Source organism: Musa acuminata, chromosome BXJ2-7 (assembly GCF_036884655.1).
Source record: "Musa acuminata AAA Group cultivar baxijiao chromosome BXJ2-7, Cavendish_Baxijiao_AAA, whole genome shotgun sequence".
Classification (NCBI taxonomy): Eukaryota; Viridiplantae; Streptophyta; class Magnoliopsida; order Zingiberales; family Musaceae; genus Musa; species Musa acuminata.
This window is the reverse complement of record NC_088344.1, coordinates 3,957,530-3,981,216: the sequence shown is the minus strand read 5'-3', so window position 1 is coordinate 3,981,216 and position 23,687 is coordinate 3,957,530. Positions and strand designations below refer to the sequence as shown.

Below are 23,687 nucleotides of genomic sequence, written 5' to 3'. Positions count from 1 at the left end.
TGACCTCCAAACTCAGAAACCAATAACAAAACTTTGTCCCATCATTTGCATCAATCAAGTAGGCCAATAATCCTCCTATACAGAAATTTGGTCAATTTTATTGCCACCTAATGACATAGTTGACAAAAAAACACAAAAGTTGTAAACAGTATCAATTTTCCCAAGAAAGATATTGGCAACATATTGTACATCCAGTGATCATCTCCTGCATCTATTTTGCTTTCTGCATAGTAATAATGTACATCTTAAACAGGGAAGACAATGCAGAGTTGTTGTAGACAGAAGCACAGCTAGATGAGCATATTGTCAACAGGAAAAGTCTGTTTTGCTACAAGTGGAGATAATGTATTCTCAGAGGAGATCACAAAGACTGTGTTCAGCCAGTGAACATGAAGGCATAGGGCAGACGGGCTTTGACTGAAAGCATAAAATCTAGCAGTTTACCTTGAACGGAAGGCATGACACGATCCGGGAGTGGCCGCTCACATTTTCCATGTTTTTGCATCAGGAGTTAAACATTAAGATGCAACAACCCAAAAGACATGCAAGTTAGGCCCAAAATAAATCAATTGTGATCAAAAGAATCAACCAATCATAGATATGGTTAAAAAGGTTATAACATAATATACGATGATTGCATGCCTTCAGGGTCTGGTTACTCCTTTGGTCAATTCTAACTTATACAAGTTAGGTAGACCGGTCAACATTCTCTAGGTGAACAAATGGAAATGGATTGCCAAATTGAACTCCTATTCAAATCCTAATTTCACACTAGACCATTTCAAGTAACAATGTTGACTGCTCCACATCTAACAGGAAAGTATGAAGAGAAACTAGGAGTCGAAAACTGTCGAATCATAACATTTTTCTGCTATAGTGGATCTACTGAAACTAGTGAAGCATACCGATGAGCAGAAGAAGATCAAAAATTAAAATATAACACCTTCTCTCCTTTAGTAGCTATGGGAACCGGTGAAAACACAAAAGATTAGAAAGTGTTTAGTATAGACTTCAGGAAGATAGCCTGCTGCCATGTTAAATTCTAGCACAGGAGCAAGATGGCATCACACTATAACAAGATTATTGACAACAAAAGCAATCCAAATATTAGATGCAAGCAAACGGATAAAATGCTGTGAACATATTCCTTCACATTTCTTAGAATAATAAAAACTCAAATATGAAAGTTCCCCTAAAACTTTGAATTGCAGAAAAAGTGAAACTAGTTAAGCAAAAAATCAGGGCCTAACACGAGAGAGAAGCACAATGCATGAAGAATTTTTTTGCCGATCTGGCTCGATGTATAATCTTAAGGTGCCTCTATTGCATTGGCCAAAAATATTTTATAGGCTCCAGAAAAGTAACTTGGATAGTTAAAGTGGCATGATCACAGAACATGAACAATGTGACGCAAGTGGGAATATACTTTTTCTGCAGCTCCATCAATCCATCTGGAATTTAAAGAGCTTTGTGAATGTCTACAAACCAAACACTTCCACAAAGTCTTGAACTTGAAAATTCTCAAGAAATAACAATAAAAAAACTCTGAATAATAACAACCTAGAAATGCTTTCATAAATGCCAAGAGCCACTTTCACTAAAGATTGACCATCCTTCAAATATTTATATGAAAACAAGCAACAAGCATGTGAGCAAAGCAAAATTAAACATACATCGGTTATGGATCTGGGCAGCAGTCATCAGGTAAGCGATTACGCAGTTCTAAAAACTTGCAGATCAAAGAGCCAATGTCAGTTCCTTCCTCTCCTAATGATTAACCAACCATCAACACTCAGGATAGCCATTTAGCATGCGGTACCGAAGATACTTAATACCCAAACCATATGCTGTTTACAGTTCACTGATCTGAATATTCATCTAGACTTCCTTGCAAATGGGTTTCTTTCTGGACTCAACCACCAAGTCTCAGATCTATTTTTATCAATCTAACTGATGCAAGATCTTACAACAGCAAGGTAGCAGCATGAGTCTATCTTATTGAAGTAGTAAATCAACATAACAATGATATTACAAATCCGTGCACACAGATATCTGTAAATATGAAGAACCTCAAACTCAGGTGTAGGCTTATCCTAGAAGCATACTGGTACTAATGGCAACAACACAGATCCAAGTAATAATAATGCGATAGAACATCAATTCATGGCTAATGGTCGACGACATTCTCCACATACCACTTGTACGTATCCGCTAGCCCTTCACGGAGAGGGATCTTTGCATCCCAACCCATTCCGGCGAGCATTGAGCTATCCATCAGCTTCCTCGGCGTCCCATCGGGCTTTGTATTGTCCCACACGAGCTCCCCCTCAAAGCCGACCACCTCCTTCACCATCTCCGCCAGCTCCTTTATGGTCACCTCCTTCCCGCTCCCCACATTAACGTGCTCCAACCCCGAGTACCGATCCATTAGGAAGACCACCGCATCTGCGAGATCATCCACATGGAGGAACTCCCTCAGGGGCGAGCCCGTGCCCCAGACGACCACCTCATTGGCACAGGAGACCTTAGCCTTGTGGAAGCGCCGGATCAGGGCCGGGAGGACGTGGGAATTCTCTGGGTGGAAATTGTCGTGGGGACCGTAGAGGTTGGTCGGCATGGCGGAGATGGCGTCGAGGCCGTGCTGGATCCGGTAGGCCTGGCACATCTTGATGCCGGCGATCTTGGCCACGGCGTACCACTCGTTGGTGGGCTCCAGGGGGCCGGAGAGGAGGGCGGACTCCGGGATGGGCTGGGGGGCGAGCTTGGGGTAGATGCAGGAGGAGCCAAGGAAGAGGAGCTTGCGGACAGCGCCACCAGCGCAGCGGAGGGCGGCGTCGATGATGTTGGTCTGGATCTGGAGGTTGACGGCGATGAAGTCAGCAGGGTAGGTAGAGTTGGCGTGGATGCCGCCGACCTTGGCGGCGGCCACGATGACGTAGCGGGGGCGCTCCGCGGCGAAGAAGGCCTCGACATCGGCCTGGCGGGTGAGATCGAGTTCGGCATGGGTGCGGACGAGGAGGTTGGTGAAGCCGAGGGCGAGGAGCTTGCGGTGTATGGCGGAGCCGACGAGGCCGCGGTGGCCCGCAACGAACACCTTCGCCGACGTGTCGGAGAGGAACGAGCCGATCGCCTCCGCGTTCTCCGATTCGAGCTTGCCCATCACCTTCACAGGGAGGAAGGGGAAGCGGAGGGGGTCACCGGATACTGATGGTGTGGGGAGGAAGAGTGGAAGGGATTGCAATAATAAGGGAGGCGGAGGGGAGCTTGGCCGAAGGAGGAGAACATGTGAGCTGCACGTGATCCAAGAGTTATCGGAGAGGAGTGGGGCAGAAGGGGACGAGTTCGCACGATGCGAGGCGATGACAAATATTATTTTATACAAGCATTATTAGAGTTGACGAAAAAGGGTTCAAGTCCCGAGACTAAATAGTATTTGTTGGACGATTTCTTTAGAAAATTTTTATATTTTAGATATTTCATAAAACTTATCCCTCTTTTTATTTTTTTAAATTATATTTTTAATTTAAAAAATATCGAAAATATCTCCGTTTTTATTAATTTTAAATAGACAATATTTTATTTAACATATTTACTAAAAATATTATTAAAAAAATAAATAACATCTCTTTAGGAAATCATTATAGTGTCATATTCTTAGGCTTACAATTGATTCTATTTGATTTCGATTAAGAGTTTATTTAGATCATTTATAATATTTTTTATTAGATCTTATATTATATTTATTGTGGTGCTCAAAGCATTATAATAAGTTAAAATTTTATTTTCATTTAGGTGATGTTATTTCTAAATCATTATAAATATCTATTTAAATCAATATAACAAATGGTTTTATGTGTATTTTGATTTCATTTTACACATTTAAGTATTTTCAAGTAGCTTTAGAATGTTTTTGTTGAAGCTAAAACATTGTAACAGGCAAAAAAACATTGTAACAAGCTAAAATACTATAGCAAGCGAGAAAATTATAGAAAGATAATTTAAAGACTACGGATCAAAGCGATTAGGCGTGGAGGCAACCACGAAGATACAAACAGCGACGATTGATGAAACAGAGACAGAGGGCAAAATCATGTTTTAGTATAATAAAATCATGCGAGAGTTCTTCGAAATAGAACGTCATCCAGTTGTTTAACAACTGGGCTGTTTGGTGGCATGCCAATATGCCATGCCCTGTATTGACCGACTCAGTTGATTTCAGTCTAATAGGGGGCACAAGTTGGCCACACAGTCTCCAATCTCAAACTGATTCTGCCTAACCGCATGAAATAGAACTTGAAAGGAGTGGAACCAAGCCAAACCTTATGGTATTTATTCTTCTAATGGTACTCATTTCAAATCAGATTAATGATTCAAATAGGTCCAACCTAACTTGCGTTAGTTTCACATTGGGAACCCACCCTGTATAGTTTTAAGAATAGTTTATTCTTGCGGGCCAAATCAAACTATGTCCATCGACTTGCTTAATAACTATGAGACCGATCCTCTACAGATGGCAAATCATATCATAATCCACCGACACTATGAACCATAGTCTCAATCCCTGTGCTCAAAGTCATAACTTGTTCTTGCCACGCTACTCTATCACATTTCTTCTTTTTCAGTTGTATAATGTACACATTGGTCTCATGGAAATAGACATTATAAGAGGAGTTGTACATGATTCAAGTAGCATGAAGAATATATGAAGCTTTGAAATAATCTACTTACAGAAATCAATTTACCTTAAAAGTAGATTTGGCTAAGATCATCCTGGAGTAGAGATCTAGGTTGCCAAGGAGGCTCTTCATTTTCGTATACAACCTTAGTGCTGCTTCATTGTCATTAGCAACATGAACAGAAAATTATTTATATTAGTCGGTAAAACACGAATGTATAGGACATAAAAATCATGGTGTTAAATATGGTAATGGATGCAGTGAAGGCTTAATATTCAAATTAGGAACTTACAGGAGATATAATTACCACAGAAGCTGGCAACTGTCTTAGATTTGGTAACTATCACATATCCCAAACCATTTCTTTTCAGCTCCTTGGCAAAATATACATTACTTAGAGATCCCCTCATGAGACCATCTCCCGGTACCTGTAAAAATTGTTTAGCTGAATTATTCAATATCAAGCTCCTTTGTTAGAAAAAGGACAAAGCATAGAAAGTTACTAAGAAAACTAATGAAAGCAACCAAGAGTAATTCCTAAATCTACATGCATTAATTTGAAAAAGCATATGAAGGATTTGTTGCTGCTCTAGCCTATGACTATATTACCAGCAACAAATCAGCTGTTTGATTTACTAACATACGCAGAAACAAGTGGCCTTAAATCTCATAATCTAATGTTCCCAATGAGCAAGTATAGCAGGCAAATTGTCCGAATAAAAAAACTTACTTGAAATCGGATTTGCTTGTGAAATTTAATGTAGCCAAGGTAATCTGCTAAGTTTTTTTTTTTTTTTTTTTGAGCAGTCATATTGATTATATCATATTTTACATTTTCAGCAACTGATCTTGAAGATTTAACTAAACTTGTGCTGAAATATTTGTATTCTCTAACAAATAGCTTTCTCTGCTGAACTTTGAATTCACCAACTTAACTGTATTGGGAATCAAGTAAGATGATCACATTCTATCTGAAAAACTAATTTTGTGATTCCATGCATAATTAAGACAAGGCAAAATCTGTGCCAATATACAGTAGCTAGAGAATAGAATGACATCCATTATTCAAATTTAGATTGAAATATTCTTTTACAACAATCAAACATCAATTTGTTGCTGGACTCTGCTACATGCAGCATGTCTCTCAGGCCTCTTTCCTGTCAATTCATCAGCCAATTTAAGACATTGGTTAATATCTAGGATTGCCACAACTACCTATTCTTCTCCATTCTGAGAAAACTGCACATTCGCTAAACACAAGCCAGGCACTGTCTAAATGCTGGACATAGTCATCATTAATTCTGAATAACAAACAGAGATGTAATTAATACTACTTTTCTTTTTTTTCTGCTCTCAGAAAAAATCAAATTAATACATTTTAAGAATATAAACAGAGAAAGATCCACAAATCACTTCAAAAAAAAGAAGGAAATTCCAAAGAAACACTTATTAGCCTAAATTGTGTCCTACTGAGTCAAAGCCTGAAATACAGGTCATAAGGGCAATGGCTTGAATCAAATTGATTTCATATTTTGAGAGGTGATTTGCTCTGTACTCTCAGAGAAAACCTCGGGTGGGTTCAGCCAAGTATGGATTGCACCTTGTTGTCACAGACACTCGACTTGAACTGGACCCAACCAGCCAACAGGACAAGATTTCTTGACCCAGGCCCTAGCATGGACTGAATGGGTCAACTGAAGAGGGTTGGGTTTGAGATTGGCCGAGTGGGGGTTCATTCGTTGGTGGTTAGAGCTAAGATTTGCCACTTTATAGCCAACCAGGGTGCACCATCAAGGTCTCAAAGGTGTCAATTTATGGATCAGCAAGTCATGATCAGTTGGCAATCTAAGACTTGTTCAGTTAGATGCTTTTATCTCTTAAGAAAAGCAATAACATGCTAAGTTTTATGCATTTGGATTGATCCTCCATTTATAGAGAACTAATCAAATATTAATTTGAATGTTATAATTGAACTGCATGTGTCACACATATGCTTTATGCTGTACCTAGACAGACTGCCAGCTGCAGCAGCTTCTTAGAACACAGAATCAACAATGAGCTAACCTTATAAGATGTGCATGATCACGATCCAATTTGCAGTAAGTCAAGAACATGTATTTATGAACTTGTAAGCTCTTAAAGAACATAATAAGATTAACTAGTTAAGAAAAACAAATTGTTAACAAAGCATTTGCTCACATGAATTCAAACTTGAGACCTATCAACTGTGCAACAGTGCACTAGCCACTATGATGTATAGACAAAAATAATTAATTACTAAGGCCCTAATATGATACTTAGAACAAAGATATGCATAAGAAAAATATTGTTCTTGTTCTGTACCAATTGACAGAATTTGGAAACAACAGCTCATATGCTCTTTACTCATTGAGTTCATAGCCACCAAAATCATATTAGGGTTCACTTTCGAATAGCAGAGTCCAAGATTTGAGTTTACCACAGAAATAGTAATATTTAATTCATACAAATATCTTCCGATCTTATATGCAGAGCAAAGATCAACTGAGTGGCCTAAGGATGGTGAAAAAGGCAGTGTGACATTTATGCAAGAACCCTTTTGATTTCCCTATCATTTATCCGTCGATGCGATCTTACAATGCTTCTTATTCCCTCTCTTCCAGATGCCCCCTCTGATCCTAACCGAACTTGAAATCGAATAGATTTTATCGATACTATACAAATAACATTATAAAGCAAGCTAAAAGATCAGCACTCTGCCAAACACTAAAAGAGAAACCCCTGGTTTTTTCTTTTTTTTTTGCCTTGCCGAGGATACCAGGCACCAGATCCACACTTCAGATTTGCCAACGGCCATCAAGAAATAGATCGAAGGAAATACCGCATAGAAGATCCAATGAAATGCTTGAGATGATCGACAATGCTCACTTAGCGGCCGGTGACTGGTCGAACGCGTCGTAGAAGGTGCGAACCCGAAGGCGGAAAGCGGAAAGAAGCCCATCATCAGACTCTCACTCCTTCACTGTCAGAGAAGCCGCATCGAGGGCTAGGGTTGAGGCCATGAGCCTCACGAGACGAGACGACCGGCTCGGCAGGGAAAAGTGGAGGGAAGAGCTCCCAGCTCTCTTCGAGAAGCAGAAGAGGTGGGGTTTGCTTTGCTGCATATTTTCTCTCGTTAACATATGTTTAGAAAAATCAAAATTATTATTATTATTATTATCGATATTAATTAGTTGGAATATTTTATATATAAGCACCTAAAATTATCGTTATCTTATTAAAAATTTTCAAATGCTATTTTGGATGCAGCATATTTAATTTGAAAATTCTCATGATGTTATATATATATATGTATGTATATATATATATATATGTATATATATATATATATATCAAAAAAGTTTCATCTTGTAATTTTTTTTAGAATTGTTCTTTTTTTCTATTTACAATATCAATATTATTGATTTAATCTTTTTGTTTGACAATATATTATTTCATCCTCTAATCCTTTTTAATGATCCTCGTCTCTTTATTTTATTGTTGATGTTACTTATTGTTGACATCTATCATCCAACCCCACTGGTCTTTCTCTCAACATTTTCCTCTTAAGAAGAAAGAATGGTCTTTCTCTCCACATCTTCCTTTAAGATGAAAGACGAAGAGGATGAGGAGGAAAACGACTGAGAGGATAAATAGAAAGAATGAGAAGAAGAGGATGAGAAAAAAAATTTATTTATTTATGAAGGATAATTTAAAATATTCAAAAAATTTAAGATGAAATTATAAATAATAAAAAATTAAAAATAGTAATTTCTTTCTAAATTTCCAAACAGTATTCTTAACATTTTCCCTTGAGCCGTTTAGTATTTTTAAATAATATTATTTTCCTAACATATCATTTTCTCTTGATGCAGTATTTTGACACTGTTATAATATTATTTTTCTATAATAATAAAAAAAAACGTATTATAATATAGTATAAGGACAAACATTTCAACCCGTCGTGCTCGTTCCCCATTCTGCCTCACGATAGATGGCCGTGTGGGCCCACGCGGGAAAACCAAACGCTACGCGAACTGTTTTGTGAACCAATTCCAACGACGGCTCTCACATGTCAGCTTGACTTGGCACCGTCAACCTTCCCCCCCTTCCAAGAAACCCCCTCCCCTCTCCTGGAAATAAGCATGTATAAGGTCGGCATGGCCACAGCCTCCGCAACTCACCGGAGCTAAAGCTTAGTCCTCCGTTGCCATGGCAAACACACCACCCACGCCTGTTAGGACCTTCAAGATCTTCAAGGAAGCCTTCTTCCTCCCCAAGACCAACCCGAGTCTCATACTCTCCGTCTTCCTCATCTATTTCCTCGCCGCCTTCCTCTACCTCGCCGCCTTCCAACTCTCCACCTCCTCTCTCCTCATAGACTTGACCAAAAAGCTAAACTCCCTCATCACCGCCGATCCTTCCAGCCCCACCTACTTCCAGCTTCTTGCGGCCATCCTACATGACACCAAAGAGCTTACCTCCGTGGAAGTCGTCTTCATCATCATCGGCATGATCGTGTCCTACGTCGTGAAGACCATCACCGTGTACGCCCTGGCCATGACCTACGTCAAGAAGCAGCTCACGCTCAAGGAACTCCTTTGCAACGTCAGACGCATCATGAAAGGACCCATCATCACCCAATTCCTGGTCAGCTTACTAAGCTGCGGATATGCCGTTCTTCTGATGGTCGTGGTGTTGGTGCTCTGGTTCATCTCCGGTGGTTCCACGTTTCTGCTAATCTTGGTCGGACTGCTAGCTTTCGTCGCAGTTGTCTGGTACCTGTACCTGGCGACCTTGTTCTTCTTGAGCATCACGGTGTCGGTCGTCGAACGAGACTGCTACGGGGTGAGAGCAGTCGCGAGGGCGACGGAACTCATCAAAGGAAACAAGTGGGCAGGAGTTGGCATCATCATTATACCCATTATTGTGGTGATTCCCATCGCTGCGGTGTATGTTACTGCTTCTGTCTTCATTCCTCTCGGTCTTTGGAGCCAACTCGTGGCGGAATTGGTGTATATGCTGGTGATCGAAGTGCTTAGTTTCTTCGTCTGTGCGGCCTTCGCAGTCTACTACTACGAGTGCAGAAGAAGCCATGGAGAAGTGACTCCGGACATGGTCGGCAACGCTGTTTACACTGCACTTCCCACTGCCGATGCCGTTTGAAGAGGAAGCTGAAGTTTATTTCTGTTCTAGTTGTGCACGAAACAAAAAACAAATCAAACCATTTGATGTATTGAAGATTATATCAAATAAAAGATTGGATTTTAGTCCATTAATTTGGTCCACAACACGAACTGCCAAACAAATTAGAGGGCAGGGACATCCTCTATATGTGTTAGTTTCATAAGTCCTATAGTCTCACACATCGGGAAAATCAAGTTTGGTATTTCCAGTTTAACCTATAAATAAGGGCCTAGGCTTTGAAGTCAGATGCACCAAAAGTAACACTACAAGAAAAACCTAAGTGTTTGCTTTGGGTTTAAGTCCACACTCAATTAAATAGTTTGAGTTTTTTCTTATTTAGTATTTTTGGATGTTTTATGGTCTAGGAATATCTTCCTAAGGCATTTGTAATAGTCTCTTTTATAGTAGTGATTTACTCCTCTTTATGGTCTACGAACATCTTCCTAGGTCAAGGTTAATTGACCGAACCACGTAAATCTGATGTTCTTGTCGTTTTTATTCTTTCCGCTTTATTGTCTTTGTCGGATTATCAAAATTATCCTTTGGTAAATTTTCTAGGACTAGCTCTAACAATATGCATACCAACCACTGGATTAAAGACTTCCCTCTCCAGAAGTCATTCTCACTCGACTCATGAAGCATATCCACAGCTCCTCTTTGCATACTCTTCCAAGTCCAGATTTTTGGCTGACTAGTTCAAGGTCTGATCTTTCCATGTCACAAAATCAAATTTCTTATTCTCACTCGACTCATGAAGCATATCCACAGCTCCTCTTTGCATACTCTTCCACGTCCAGATTTTTGGCTGACTAGTTCAAGTTCTGATCTTTCCATGTCACAAAATCAAATTTCTTCTGGACACATGGAAACCAATCTGCCTATCTTAGAGAGTGGGTGAGAAAGAACATGGGCCAGGGCTTATGCCGAGCTTGTAGTGTCATAGGCCTTAAGGACCAACTTGTCTGTTCATCCATGCTTGTCAGGGGATGGTGGTAAACTATACCGAGACACTAAGAGAACTTTTCCTATGACGTATATTACAGTCAATATACTGTAATTAATTAAGAAGCAAAATAATGGTGGTGGGTGTTTGTCTTTTAAGTCTTAAGATGGTCCAAATTTGAACTCCCCTACACTTCCACATGGACGTACGTAGACGACAGCATCATTGCATGGCCCCTTTCCTGACACCTAATTACGCTGACGGCCCGCTTATTGCCATGCCGGGGGGGGTTTCGTCTCTCTCTCTCTCTTCTCCGCACGAGAAGAGGGTGGGGCGTCTTTCTCTCTCCAATCAACACGGATGAGGGAGGGATATGGATGGAGCCATGCACGTCCGTACAGCAGCGTCTGCGGCCATAACATGGAATACTGTACCAGCGGCCTTCGGTGGCCCGCCGGTAGTCCGGGAGCCATTTATGGTTCAGTACCCACCACACCCTTTCTGCTAAGTTTCTACTGGATTTTGCTGCGCGCGCAAGCTTCTGAAACGTTGAAACAGCAGATGGAGCTTTGTGCATTGAATGCTTTCATCTGAGTGCAGTAAAGACAACGAGGAGGGAGGGAGCGAGGATAGAGAGAGAGAGAGAGAGAGAGAGAGAGAGAGAGAGAGAGAGATGAAGCAGATGCTTTCCTATCATGATTTGGAATCTCACTCCTCAAATGCCACATTTTCCTCTCTCTCCCCCACCCCTTCAAACGCTTATCTTAAGATCAATTTCAAACACATGAGTCAGCCAACAAGCTTCCAAACAACAAGGACCGAAGTCCTCGGGCCAATAATTGCCACTCACAATCCATTATAAATGTTTCTATTTTGTGTTGCTGTAGTTTGGTCTGTTTTGGTGTCATAACACTATTATACGACAAGGTTTGGAAACTACAACAAGGATTACGTAGCTACAGTTAAGGCCTTGATGGGTGTTTGACGAAGACCTCCTTTCTCTCAATGCATGCACATAGAACTTGTCGCAGTTAATACTCGTACGAGGCCTGTGACGAGTTTGATGGTGGGCACAGCGCTGCACCTGTAGCGTTTACGACAAGTTTATGGCTTAAGGACGCTCTATTATCGTCGTACTATGGAGGACGGTGGAGTCACTATTCAGTTGAAGCTCTTCCACATGCATCTCCATACTGTCCACCCTTGGACACAAATCCAGCATGCAGAATAACAGTTAATGAGTGGTTAATTTGGAGTAACTTTGATCTCATTAATTCGTGACCAATCGTATCATGCTTAGTTTCCATGGAACGGAGCTTTCATGCAGCTGGAGGTTAGTGCCGAAGTTGCTCTGTATCAGCATCTATCAGTGTTTTCTTCGGCTACAGGGATACTGTTGAAGTTAGGTTCCAGTAATAATCGAATCTCTCATGTGCCGATAATTGATGTTGATACATTGCAAATTTCTTTGAATCAACCAAACACCTCTTGACTCCTTGTCAAGTGGAATCAAAGCTGGTCATGATAGCAAAAAGACAAGAATGCTGCCTTGCGTTCTGATGTTTCAATGTAGTATGTGCACGTACGTACACACATCTGGGGGTGTTGGTATCTGCCAGCTTTTGGAATTTGCCTGCAAGCTACCGAGGCTTGAGGAGGAAGGAAAGCTTTAGCTGGTGACACACATTGGATGAGAGGGCGCACTAGCAGAAGCTGACAGCGGCAAAAGGTGGCCTGCTGGCTTTAAGCTCTCGACTTCCTCCTCCCTACTTTTGCTCTCTTTCCGGGCCCGCCCGCCCGCCGAGAACAAAGCAAGGAAGGGAAGCTTGTGGATAACCTTTTGTTTGGGCACGAGATGCGATTCCGGGAAGCAAACACCACTTGGGTTTCATGCATGCATGGTTTTGGCCCCCGCCGATGCTTTCGGGAGGGAGGAACTTTTCCGTTGTTGGCAAGCTTTAAGGAAACCTAATCGAGATTCAGAGGAGCTTTACGAGACACGCTGCCCACTCGCAATTAAATCTAGTGGAGGCATGCACGCGGAGATTGAAGGGGTACATGCATGCATGCATCGTCTCCCGGTTGATTGATGATATCTCCCAAAGCGGATCCACTTTGGAGGTGGACGCTTTCCCCAAAGGAAAGAGAATAATGAGGAGGGAGTGGGGCGAGCACTTGGGTTTTGGGGGACTGCGATGAGATGAGAGGCCTCTCTTGGATTTCCATCACCGGATGTGGTCGCGTTTAGATTCCCGGAAGAGAACGCCTGGTGGATCCCACTGCCCCATTTTCCCCTCCCTCATGCAAAGAATGATTTGGTTCATATGCTCAACGCTTTTCTTAGCCCTGGTATCCTCACATCATAGCTGTTCATCTTTGCATCTCCAATAAAAGTAGTACTACTGACTTCTTGGCTTCTCCTTTGTCCTACTGAACTGAGCGTTCTTTGGATGCAACATGGTTCGACTAATGCAAAGATGATGATGATCCAACTCTAGATTAATGTAAAACGACATAATTCCATCTAAATCTAATACAAAACGAAGTTAGTGGGTGGTGGCTGCTCCCAATTCTATGCCTGTATGTATGAGGAAGACATTGACCTCATCAATAAGGTGGTGTCGAACAAAGATGGGGACATGAATGATGAGTTAAAGAAGGTCCAAAACGAGAGAGAGAGAGAGAGAGAGGAGTCGAGTCATGACTCCAACAGTGGAAAAGCCATCACCGGTCTACTATGATTTCAACGCCCTTGGAAAGAACAGCCGACAGCCACCACCTCCTCCGCCACTTTGTGGATTTAAAGTGGCGTGCATTACATCGCATTATGTACATGTGTGATGTTTTCTTAATGATTTACTGATATGTATACATACATTGGCAGGTGTATATATTAATTGCCCCTTCTCCTCTCCTCTCCGCTGCCGGTCAAAATCAGCATTTATGGACGCCAAAAGTACACCGACCCTACTCTTATAAAATGGTCCCAGACATTACTTATATTTCTCATGTTGTCCATATATATTTTTTAATTCATTTTAATAGACCTTTTGTTGTATTTGAATTTGACAGCGGAAGAAAATCTTTATCTTTACTTTATCATTTTTTTTCTCTTGTTTTTAGTCTAATCGAACTCATATAAATAAGAATTTATGTAACTTAAGTATCAAAGCGGATTCGATCCTAATACTCATTCTCTATCTATCCATGCGTAAATCTCTAAGGTTCGTTGAAACCTTTTATTTTTTATTTCGTATAGAATGATATTTAAATTAAATTATTAAAAAAAATAATATTCGTAGTGGGTGAATAAATGTGTCGTGGCTAATGAGTTAGCACGGCTCGGTCCACAGGTCGATGTTGGGAGTTTTCTGCTGGCTGAGTTGGACGTCGAGGTAGGCTGGGCCCTTGTGACGGGATATTGGTCAGCGTTTCTCGGTGGGCACCGTCTGCGTTGAGTAGCATCTCTTCGTTCCTGGGCTAGTTGGCAACTAACATTCGTTTCGCTGGATGACAATTCCCAGGTTGAGACGCTCGTGGCTCGGGGATGGTCGTTGGCCTGTAAAAATGGCCTTCATCGGGTGATTCCTGACTTTGGCCCTGCTAGTCATAGGTGCCCAGCAAGCCAATCACATGAGTGATGGCACGTGTGACTTGATACAGAATCTTTTTGCTTATTATATTTTGGCGTATATCACTTTATAACTATTGCATAAATGTATATATATATTGTGATGTCCTTGGATTTGTGTAATGGGAATCGGATCGTGATGAGATCACGATAATGAGATCGATTCACCTTTAAACACATATCCTAAATAATCCCGGTTATAGGTTACTCGATAGGGACATCGTGATAACCGGATAGACTGGTGTGCTGTATACCCGTCCATATGATGGATGCAGCTGGTCTCATAGCTGCTCGTGTAGGGACACTAGGGATACAGTACAGGTGCTCATTGGAGAATGAGTTCACTGATTGATCCGCTTACGGAATGCTGGATGGTTGATGATGCTTTATTGTCAGACAGCGATTCCGTAGTCCTAGTGGTGTATCTGGTCCTTAGACTTGAGACACCAAGGATGTCCTGTATGAGTGCTCCACTCTTTGATACCAGACTTATAGGTTTGGCTGTTCCCAGATCTAGTACAGCTGGTCATTGGGAGTGGTAGTCGACCTTACGAGGGCTATTGAGTGTCGATAGAGGATCATCCACTCTCGACGTCATGAGAGGAATATCCCATGTGTTCTTGCTCAGACAAATCCCTGGCCAGGGTCATTCGGGTTGAGAGAGAAAGAGTTCTCCGAGAGAATCCGATTAGAGCGAGACTCAAGTAGAAACCGTATGGGTCTGACAACACCATGCTCGATATACGGTCTCTGGGATATTAGATGGATGAGGGACTATAGGTACATGATAACTGAGGACAGACAGGTCCAATGGATTGGATTCCCCTGTATCGTCTGGGGACTATGGCGTAGTGGCCTAGTACGTCCGTAGTCGATGAGTCAAGTGAATTATTACAGAGATAATAATTCACTCAGTCAGAAGGAGTTCTGACAAGTATGACTCACGGCCAGCTCGATATTGGGCCTAGAGGGTCACACACATATGGTAGGCATTGCGATGAGTAGAGGTTCGGATATGAGATATCCGACGGAGTCCTTGTCTTATTGGATGCAGATCCAATACCCATTAGGGAAGGACCCATTAGGGTTTGACACGGGATCTCTATAAATAGGAGGGATTCACAGCCTCATAGGCTAGAGTCTTTGCTTGCTTTTCCTATTCTCCTCTCCCTCTCCACCTCAGAGTAGGCCTGGAGCTTTGAGGAGCGTCGTCGCAACCCTGCTGTGTGGATCACCGCTAGAGAGGAGGACGCTTGACCTCCTTCACCCTCTCCTAAGGATCTGCAAGGAAACAGGGATATACGATCTCCCTAGGTAACACAATCTCTATACGCAGTTTTGTGTTTTGCGGATTTTTGCGCACCAATCTTCGCACGACGACGAACATCTTTTTGGGAATCGGGAATTTTATTTTTCTTGTTCTTCCGCTGCGCATATGATGTCGCCCCCATGATTTCCCAACAGGCCCATCCAATAAGCAAGTCAGTAGTTGTTCTCCTCTCCCCTGGCTGGATGTCGGTCAAGAGTTTTTATATTATTATAATCCTTGAGAGATGAGATGGTACTGTGCGACCGCTGTCCTGGAACGCACGGGACGATGTCAGACAGTGTCGTCCCGAGCCTTCGGGACGGGACATGCCAAATAGTGTCTTAGTACGAATTTTAACTTAGCGTATAGGGGTATTTCCCTTGCTGATCTGGCTGTAGCACCGTGACATTGATTGTGACGTGTCTTAGAATCCCAAATATATCTTTATCACGCAGCAAATTCTTCGAGTTGACGTCTCTCGTATCGAGCAAGCATCATCAATGTCGTTTATTTTGGGCTGCTTCATAATTAGCCATGACACGCTTGCCTTGTGAATCAGTCTCCTTTATGCCACTTTACGTTGACTTTCACTCGAACGAAGCCTTTGTCTTCCACACGGGCTGAATAGATTGCATGACAGAGGAGTCACGGTGTGAGTGGAAGCGGTGGCTCCAAGTGTTGGACGATGTTTCTGTGCCTCTGTAACGTAACTAAGCCTTTTCTGGTTTACAGCCAACGGAGGAGGCGAGTTCGGGCTACGGAGATCGCATCCCAAAAGCAGGCAAGCAAAGCGAGACTCGGATGTGGGAGGAGGAAAAGCTGAGGAGATGGCAGGGCCAAAAAAAAGGACGAAAGGGGTGCACGTAACTCCACCGCTGCCTTTACCCAACCGCTCGATGGAGGCGTAAAAGGGAAGTAGGCCGAGGGGTGGGGTGGAGAGCAGAGCAGAGCATACCAGAGCCTGCGTGCGGGCGACCGGGGGGGGGAGGGGGAGAGGGGGAATAATGGTGATGATGATTCGCATGTTCTGGCCGACCTCAAAGCCTTCAAAGGAAGCGAACAAGTAGCAGTAATGAACGAGGCAACCAAGAAAGGCAGCTGAGATCATGTTAATTATTGTAGACCTGCTCTCTCTCTCTCTCTGCTCTTCGACGTTGGACACCAGTGATTCCTTGGCTTTCTTTTCTTGTGAGCTTCATTGATTACTAAGTTAGTCAAAACTAGGAAACCACAGATTCTTTGTGAGAAAAAGACAAGGAGTGGGGTGGTCTGTGTTGTGGATCAAAAACTTAAAGAGAAAGAAGAGGTGGTGAGCACAGGGGATGATAAGTATCAGGATCGAGAGGATGGAAAGAGAGCTTACGATCGCAATGTAAAGGATACGAACTGCGAGGGAAAACATAGATTACATCCACCGGTACCTAAAGCTATAACCATGTCACGAGGAGACGGGCACTCGAGTGGAACAAAGCAAGATTAGTAAGTAATGAGGTGGGGGGAAGGGGGTGAGGGAAGGAAAGAGACATGGGGTCTACTTTATGGAGTTGAGGAGGAGGATGGCTTTTGTTTTGTCCTTGCTGCCCCCAAGGCAACTCCATTGCCCCAAAAATCCTCTCTCTCTCTCTCTCTCTCTCTCACAGAGGTTTATTCCCTTGTATCTTCCAGTTTACAATGCAAATCACATTTCCTGAGGAGGAAAAGGGGAAATGAGAGAGGAAGATTCTATTCGCCCCTCCTCCTACGCCTCTTCTTACTAAGGTCCGTACGAGCTCTTGATGAAAGGAAACAGAAAAAATAGGCCTTTCCTCCATCCCTTGTAGCTATCTTGTTCTCTTTCTCTCGGCCACGGTGCTCTTTTTCTTTTTTGTTCTATGGCATCATTTGCTGTGGAAGCTTGATATGGTAAGCCATGGCCTTTTCTGATTGAATTCCTTGGGTAGGTGCAATAGCCTTTTTGTTTCTCCTCTTGTTGCGATCCTTGGTCTCCTCGGCCTACCATTCTTCTTTTGTTCATCGGGTTCTCGCTTACGGAAGAGATAAGGGAGGGCGAGAGGAGAAGGATCTGTTTTTGGCTTGAGATTTTTGGCGATCGAGTGTTGTTGAGCATGGAAAGGTGAGATTTTTGGTGATCGCAAGTGTCCGTCTGATGAGTTTCATTGAATAGAAGGAAGAAGAAGAAGAAGAAGAAGAAGAAGAAGAGAGGAGAAAGGATGAGAGCGGAGCTGAGCACGATCCAGCAGACGCTGACGCCGGAGGCAGCCAGCGTGCTGACCCGCTCCATCGCCGAGGCGGCGAGGCGGAGCCACGGGCAGACGACGCCGCTCCACGTCGCCGCTACCCTCCTGGCGACGCCGTCTGGCCTCCTCCGTCAGGCCTGTATCCGATCCCACCCCCAGTCCTCCCACCCCCTGCAGTGCCGCGCCCTCGAGCTCTGCTTCTCCGTCGCCCTCGACCGCCTCCCTGCGTCTAATCCCAGCCCCTCCGGCGACAGCGGGGCCCTCGCCGAGCCTCCCATCTCCAACGCGCTCATGGCGGCTCTCAAGCGCGCCCAAGCCAACCAGCGCCGCGGCTGCCCCGAGCTGCAGCAGCAACCGCTCCTCGCCGTCAAGGTCGAGCTGGAGCAGCTCCTCATATCAATCCTTGACGACCCCTCCGTCAGCCGCGTCATGCGCGAGGCCAGCTTCTCCTCCATCGCCGTTAAGGCCGCCGTCGAGCAATCCATCTCCTCCTCTACCTCCACTCACACCGCCGCCGCCGCTGTCAACACCCCATCCATTGCCTCTCTTGTCACCGCCACTCCTCCTCCCGCCGCCTCTCGCTTTCTTGGTCTAACCAACCATGCTGCCCCGCGCCACAACCTCTACATAAATCCTCGCCTCCACCAGCACCAGGCCAATGGCGGCAGCGGCATCCCAGCCATTGCTGCCGGAGTTGCCGGCGACCAGCCCCGGACGGAGGAAGTGAAGCGGGTGTTAGATATCTTATTGAGACCCAAAAAGCGAAACCCAATTCTTGTCGGTGACTGCAATCTTGATGCCGTGATAAAGGAAGTGTTGCAGAGGATTCAGTCCAGCGACGCCCAGCCGCCACTGCGGAACACCCATGTGCTTCCCTTCGCAAAGGAGATCGCCACCGCCGCTCCCGACCATTCCCAGATTACCATCAAGATCAGGGAACTCAGCAGCTCGATCGAGTTCATGATCGGCGGGGAGAGTGGTGTGATCCTCGATCTGGGCGACCTTAAGTGGCTTGTGGAGAGCCCCAGCGTCTCGACGGGCTCCGGCGCAATTCAGCCGCCGGTGGTCTCAGAGGCCGGTCGCGTAGCGGTGCACGAAGTAGGAAGGCTTCTGAAGAGGTTCGAAGAAGGATGTCGGGTGTGGCTGGTCGGGACGGCCACTTGTGCGACGTACCTCCGCTGTCAGGTCTACCACCCGACGATGGAGAACGATTGGGATCTACAGGCCGTGCCGATCGCGCAGAGGTCGTCATCCCTCTTCCATATGTTCCCAAGGTGAGATTTTTCTTCTCTCTCTCCTCTGAATCAATGAATCTATATCTGGAAATCCGCCGATGAACAGTACTTTCTCTCTCTCTCTCTCTCAGAGGAGTCCCTATTCCTTTTAATGACCTTCAACTCAACCAGAAAGATCCATCTCGTTCATTCGGCAACTTGTTCTGATCCTTAGCTTTTAACATGGGAAGAAGTAATCTGTGGCAGGATTCAAGGCTTCCTACCTGATCAAAAATATTTTTTTGATATCACCAAGGAATCCACTGTTATGGATTCTGCTGAATGAATTAAAAAGCTCAAAAGAACAGTAATTAGCTGCCATGTTCCCCTGCTTTTCTCTTCCAGATGTTGTTCCAGTTTTGTGTTCTCACGTGGTTTCCATGAATCCTCACTATTAGGCTTGGCGGCAATGGCGTCCTCACCAGCTCCGTCGACAAACCAGCACCACTGAAGGGCTTAACAGGGATGGGTGCCACTGCTCTTGCTCTGAGACATCAACCGAGGACCGACCTCTGTGCCGTCTGCATGGAGAACTACGAGCGCGAGTTATCCCGGCTCGTCGCCGATGAGTTCGACAAGCACTCCACGAAACCAGAGGCGAGCCAGGCTTTACCTCAGTGGCTGCAGCTTGCAAAGCTCGGCAGCGGAGGCGGCGCTAAGTCTCCCTCTTCTCCTCTTCAGGTGGTGGGTGGCATGCCACAATCCGGTCATATAGCAAGCGTTTCATGTTGCTTCTTCCGGCTTACTAATGGGGAAATGTTATGATGTAGTCCAAGGAGGAAGAGCTACTCTGGAAGCAGAGCACCGACGAACTACTGAAGAAATGGTGCGAGACCTGTTCCCGTCTTCATCCTCACTTCCGTCAGTCTCACGGTGGCTTCGGCTCGTCTTTGTCTCCACCGGCGTCGAAGCCCTCGAGCGTGGTTAGACCACATCCACCGTGTGAACCCAAGCAAACTCCATCTCGGGGTCTCTCTCCTCCTCGGTCGGAGAGCAACCAGGACGCCGTTGCGCCTCCGGGGAGTCCTGTGAAGACTGACCTGGTCCTCGGGAGCTCAAAGTTCTCCGATTCTTCCTCGGACAGCTCCCACAAAGACCGCCTAAAGGACTTCACTGGTTGCACGCCGGACGCCTTCTCCGGTCAGCAGCAGCGAGCTAAAGTTGCCGGCATTTCGGATATCGATACGTTCAAGAGGCTGTTTCATGGGCTCGCGGAGAAGGTCAGCTGGCAGCAGGAAGCAGCGTCGGCGATTGCTACTGTCGTGATGCGATGCAAGTCCGGGAATGGCAAGCGGCGGAATGTTGGGAGTAAGGGCGATGCTTGGCTTCTTCTTCTTGGGCCCGACAGGGTTGGCAAGAGGAAGATGGCAAATGCTCTGTCGGAGCTGGGGTTCGGGACCGGACCTACGACTGTTAGCTTCGGTCGCGGCAGTGATGGGGAGTCCAATGTTCGCTGCCGCGGGAGGACATCCATGGACCGAATCGTAGAGGCCGTTCAGCGGAATCCTTTCTCGGTGGTCGTGCTCGAGGACATCGATCAAGCGGACATGCTCCTGCAAGGAAAGGTTAAGCAGGCGATGGAGAGGGGTCGTCTGCCCGATTCATACGGCCGGGAGGTCAGCTTGGGGAGTGTCATCTTCGTCCTCACTGCAGATTGGCTGCCGGAAGATCTCAAGAGCTCATACTCTTCCCCCCTCCAGTACGAGGAGAAGATCCTGGATTCAGCCTATTGTGGCTGGGAATTGGAGCTCTCGACGGCGGACAAGCCTGGGAAACGTCGTCCCTCTTGGGCATGCGACGACGACCAGCCGACGAAACTGAGGAAGGACTCATCGACCGGCACCGGCCTGTCCCTCGACTTGAATCTGGCGGTGGGAACAGACGCCGCTGAGACCGGGGAAGGATCACGGAACTCGAGCGACCTCACCACGGAGCACGAATACGACAAGGGCAGGTTGTCCATCAACTGTTCGACGTTTTCCCTGGCCCTGGACCTGGTGGAGCTGGTGGACGAAGCCGTAACATTCAAGCCGGTGGACTTGGGTCTGCTAAGGAGGAGCATCCTGGAGTCCGCATCGGTGAAATTTGCCGCCGTGATGGGCAAAGGGTGGGCAATTAGGATCGACGACGACGCCCTCGACCGAATCGTCGGCGGTCTATGGCTCGGCGGTGCATCGATCGACGACTGGGCCGAGATGGCATTGGTCCCTAGCTTGAAGCAAGTGAGGGACAACCTGCGAGCAGACCGCGGGGCTGTAGTTCTCCGGCTATCCACCGTAAAGGGCAACCGAGCGCAGCAGCAACAGAGAAGGAGCGACGGGGGTTGGCTGCCGACAACGGTGGCCATCGCGATCGATGGTTCTCACGACAAGGAATTTTTGTGAGGAGATATAATGTAGATGTAGTTAGCGTGCTTCATGCCACCGACAAGTGACTGTGACTACCGATAAGAGGAGATAGGTGTGTGGAGAAAGCTTTGACACCCATATAATACTTGTAAGATGTTCTTTAATATTCTTTCTCAGATCTTTCAGAATTGCTTCTATTTCTGTGTGTCTCATGTTGGATTCAGCTGAGATGCAGTCGCTGTGTGTCTCCGGTACCAATACCATGTTCTCGAGGAAGACGATGGTGGTCTCAGGGAAATGGGTAGTTCTGCAAACTGAGGCGGCATTAAATGGCGACCATGTGGTGTTGTCTGCACTTAGGAACTCTCGAAGAATAAATAGAAATTTTGCGAAAGCGTCGTCGACTATAAATATCCAGAAGAACAGTAGTGACTAAGTGTTAGAGTTAGTCCTAATAAATTTAACAAAGAATAATTTTAGTAACTCAACAAAAATAATAAAGTGAAAAGATAAAAGCGATAAGAACACCATATTTACGTGGTTCGGTCAATTAACCTTGACTTACGTACGGACGAAAAAGAAACAAATTACTACTATAAAAGAGGGACTATTACAAATGTCTTAAGAAGATGTTCCTAGATCATAAAACACTCAAAAATACTAAACAAGAAAAACCTTAACTATAAACCCAAACTATTTAACTAAGTATGAACTTAAATCCAAAACAAATATTTAAGTTTTTCTTGTTGTGAGCCAGACACAGATTACCGAGCATTTGAGAGCCATGGAAAGGGATCATGGCCTCAAAAGTCCATGGACATCTTCGTTGTGGCCAACGGACGAACAACTTGCGGGCGGGCGGGCGGTGGGCAGAGAGGCAGCAACCAGTGGCCGTCGTTTTCCGGCCTTCTTGCTTGTGACCGGAACAGGGTGGGGGTGGGTTGGCCAAACGTCAATGCCGTGACGGCCAAGCCATGGATCCATAAATGAGGAGTGTATGTGTAAAGGCGACCGGACCACCGCAGAATCACGAAGGCTTAAGACAGGACAAGCACTGTGCAGCTGAGAGGAAGGGAGGAGGGAGGAGGGAGGAGGGAGGAGGGCCTACTTGCCGGCTAGTATTATAATGCATGTGCTTCCATTCATTGCCTTTTTGCCTCCTTCCCGCGGTGCAACTGCAGCTGTGTTATCCTCGTTGCCTATGTGAAATGTATCGGATCTATGTCGTTGGGTTGAGGAGCCGAGAAGAAGATCCATTGCCGACACGTTAGGGCATGGCATGTGGGCTTTGGATCGTTGCATGGATCTTTTATATCTCGGTGGGGGAGCTGAATTTTTTTTCTTAATTTAAGATATTTGTGATTGATAAAAAAAAAAATTAATTTTCTCATGAACATAGATTTCGAGTGTCAAACTACGTTAATCTTATAAATTTTTTATTTTATCTTCTCTCCGATCATTAGGCTGTATTGTTCTACAATAATATCATGTGGATATTTATGAAGATTTTTTATCACGAGAGATCGTTTTGGATCATTTTGCATGTGATTGTTTTGAGAAATCTATATTTGTAATTTTTATTATTTATCAAGTGTTTTGCTAAGATGATTACTTACGAGATCTTGAGTTAAACATTTTGGGAAGACTGATATTTTACGGACCAATATGCAATGGGACCATACGACTTATGCAAAACTAACTAAGTCCTTTAAATACTTAATTGATTGATTGAATTGAAAAATTCGATAACTAACCTCCAAATTAACTCAAACACTATCTTGATCCTAAACCAGCTTAAATATCTTAAATTTTTCTTTATTATCAAATATATTTAAATTTCCTATAAGAATTTTATTATAAGAATAAAAGAAAATAAAATTATATGTGTTATTCTCGTACTTCTCTTGTGTTTGTTTCATCCCTTTCACTATCTTTTGTTATATTATAAAAATGTATTGATATATTATTATTTATACGTACTAGATTTTTAGCATTGTATAATTATTTTTTTATTTAAAAATAAAATATATTGTTTCATCTAGATACACGTTCAAAAATTAAATA

The 23,687-nt window shown here is 44.3% G+C and overlaps 2 protein-coding genes and 1 pseudogene across 3 annotated transcripts; 1 reads left to right on the top strand and 2 right to left on the bottom strand.

Moving 5' to 3' along the window:
- Positions 1 to 1,977: 1,977 nt before the first annotated feature.
- LOC103990581 (probable GDP-L-fucose synthase 1) lies at positions 1,978 to 3,331 on the bottom strand. The gene has a single exon (XM_009409768.3). The coding sequence runs from the start codon at positions 3,158 to 3,160 to the stop codon at positions 2,168 to 2,170; it is 993 nt and encodes a 330-aa protein (XP_009408043.2). The 5' UTR covers positions 3,161 to 3,331; the 3' UTR covers positions 1,978 to 2,167.
- Positions 3,332 to 5,614: 2,283 nt separating this feature from the next.
- On the bottom strand, positions 5,615 to 7,512 carry LOC135618028 (GCN5-related N-acetyltransferase 7, chloroplastic-like; annotated as a pseudogene).
- Positions 7,513 to 17,315: 9,803 nt separating this feature from the next.
- Positions 17,316 to 21,820, top strand: LOC135616708 (protein SMAX1-like). Of its 2 annotated transcripts, none has more exons than XM_065116194.1 (3): positions 17,316 to 19,275; positions 19,674 to 19,959; positions 20,046 to 21,820. In XM_065116194.1, exons 1-3 carry the CDS (start codon positions 17,975 to 17,977, stop codon positions 21,657 to 21,659), a joined length of 3,201 nt encoding a protein of 1,066 aa, XP_064972266.1. In that variant the 5' UTR covers positions 17,316 to 17,974; the 3' UTR covers positions 21,660 to 21,820. The 2 variants fall into 2 exon arrangements, with proteins under 2 accessions (XP_064972266.1, XP_064972267.1); XM_065116195.1 differs by having other exon boundaries at positions 17,318 to 19,275; positions 19,674 to 19,956.
- The last annotated feature ends 1,867 nt before the right edge of the window (positions 21,821 to 23,687 follow it).

What these genes read in the sequence shown, in the direction of transcription:
- LOC103990581 (XM_009409768.3), bottom strand. Translation starts at nt 3,160, where the DNA reads ATGGGCAAGCTCGAATCGGAGAACGCGGAGGCGATCGGCTCGTTCCTC.
- LOC135616708 (XM_065116194.1), top strand. Translation starts at nt 17,975, where the DNA reads ATGAGAGCGGAGCTGAGCACGATCCAGCAGACGCTGACGCCGGAGGCA. An exon ending in CTCTTCCATATGTTCCCAAG is followed by an intron (nt 19,276 to 19,673) that starts GTGAGATTTTTC and finishes CCTCACTATTAG; the next exon opens with GCTTGGCGGCAATGGCGTCC. An exon ending in CCTCTTCTCCTCTTCAGGTG is followed by an intron (nt 19,960 to 20,045) that starts GTGGGTGGCATG and finishes GTTATGATGTAG; the next exon opens with TCCAAGGAGGAAGAGCTACT.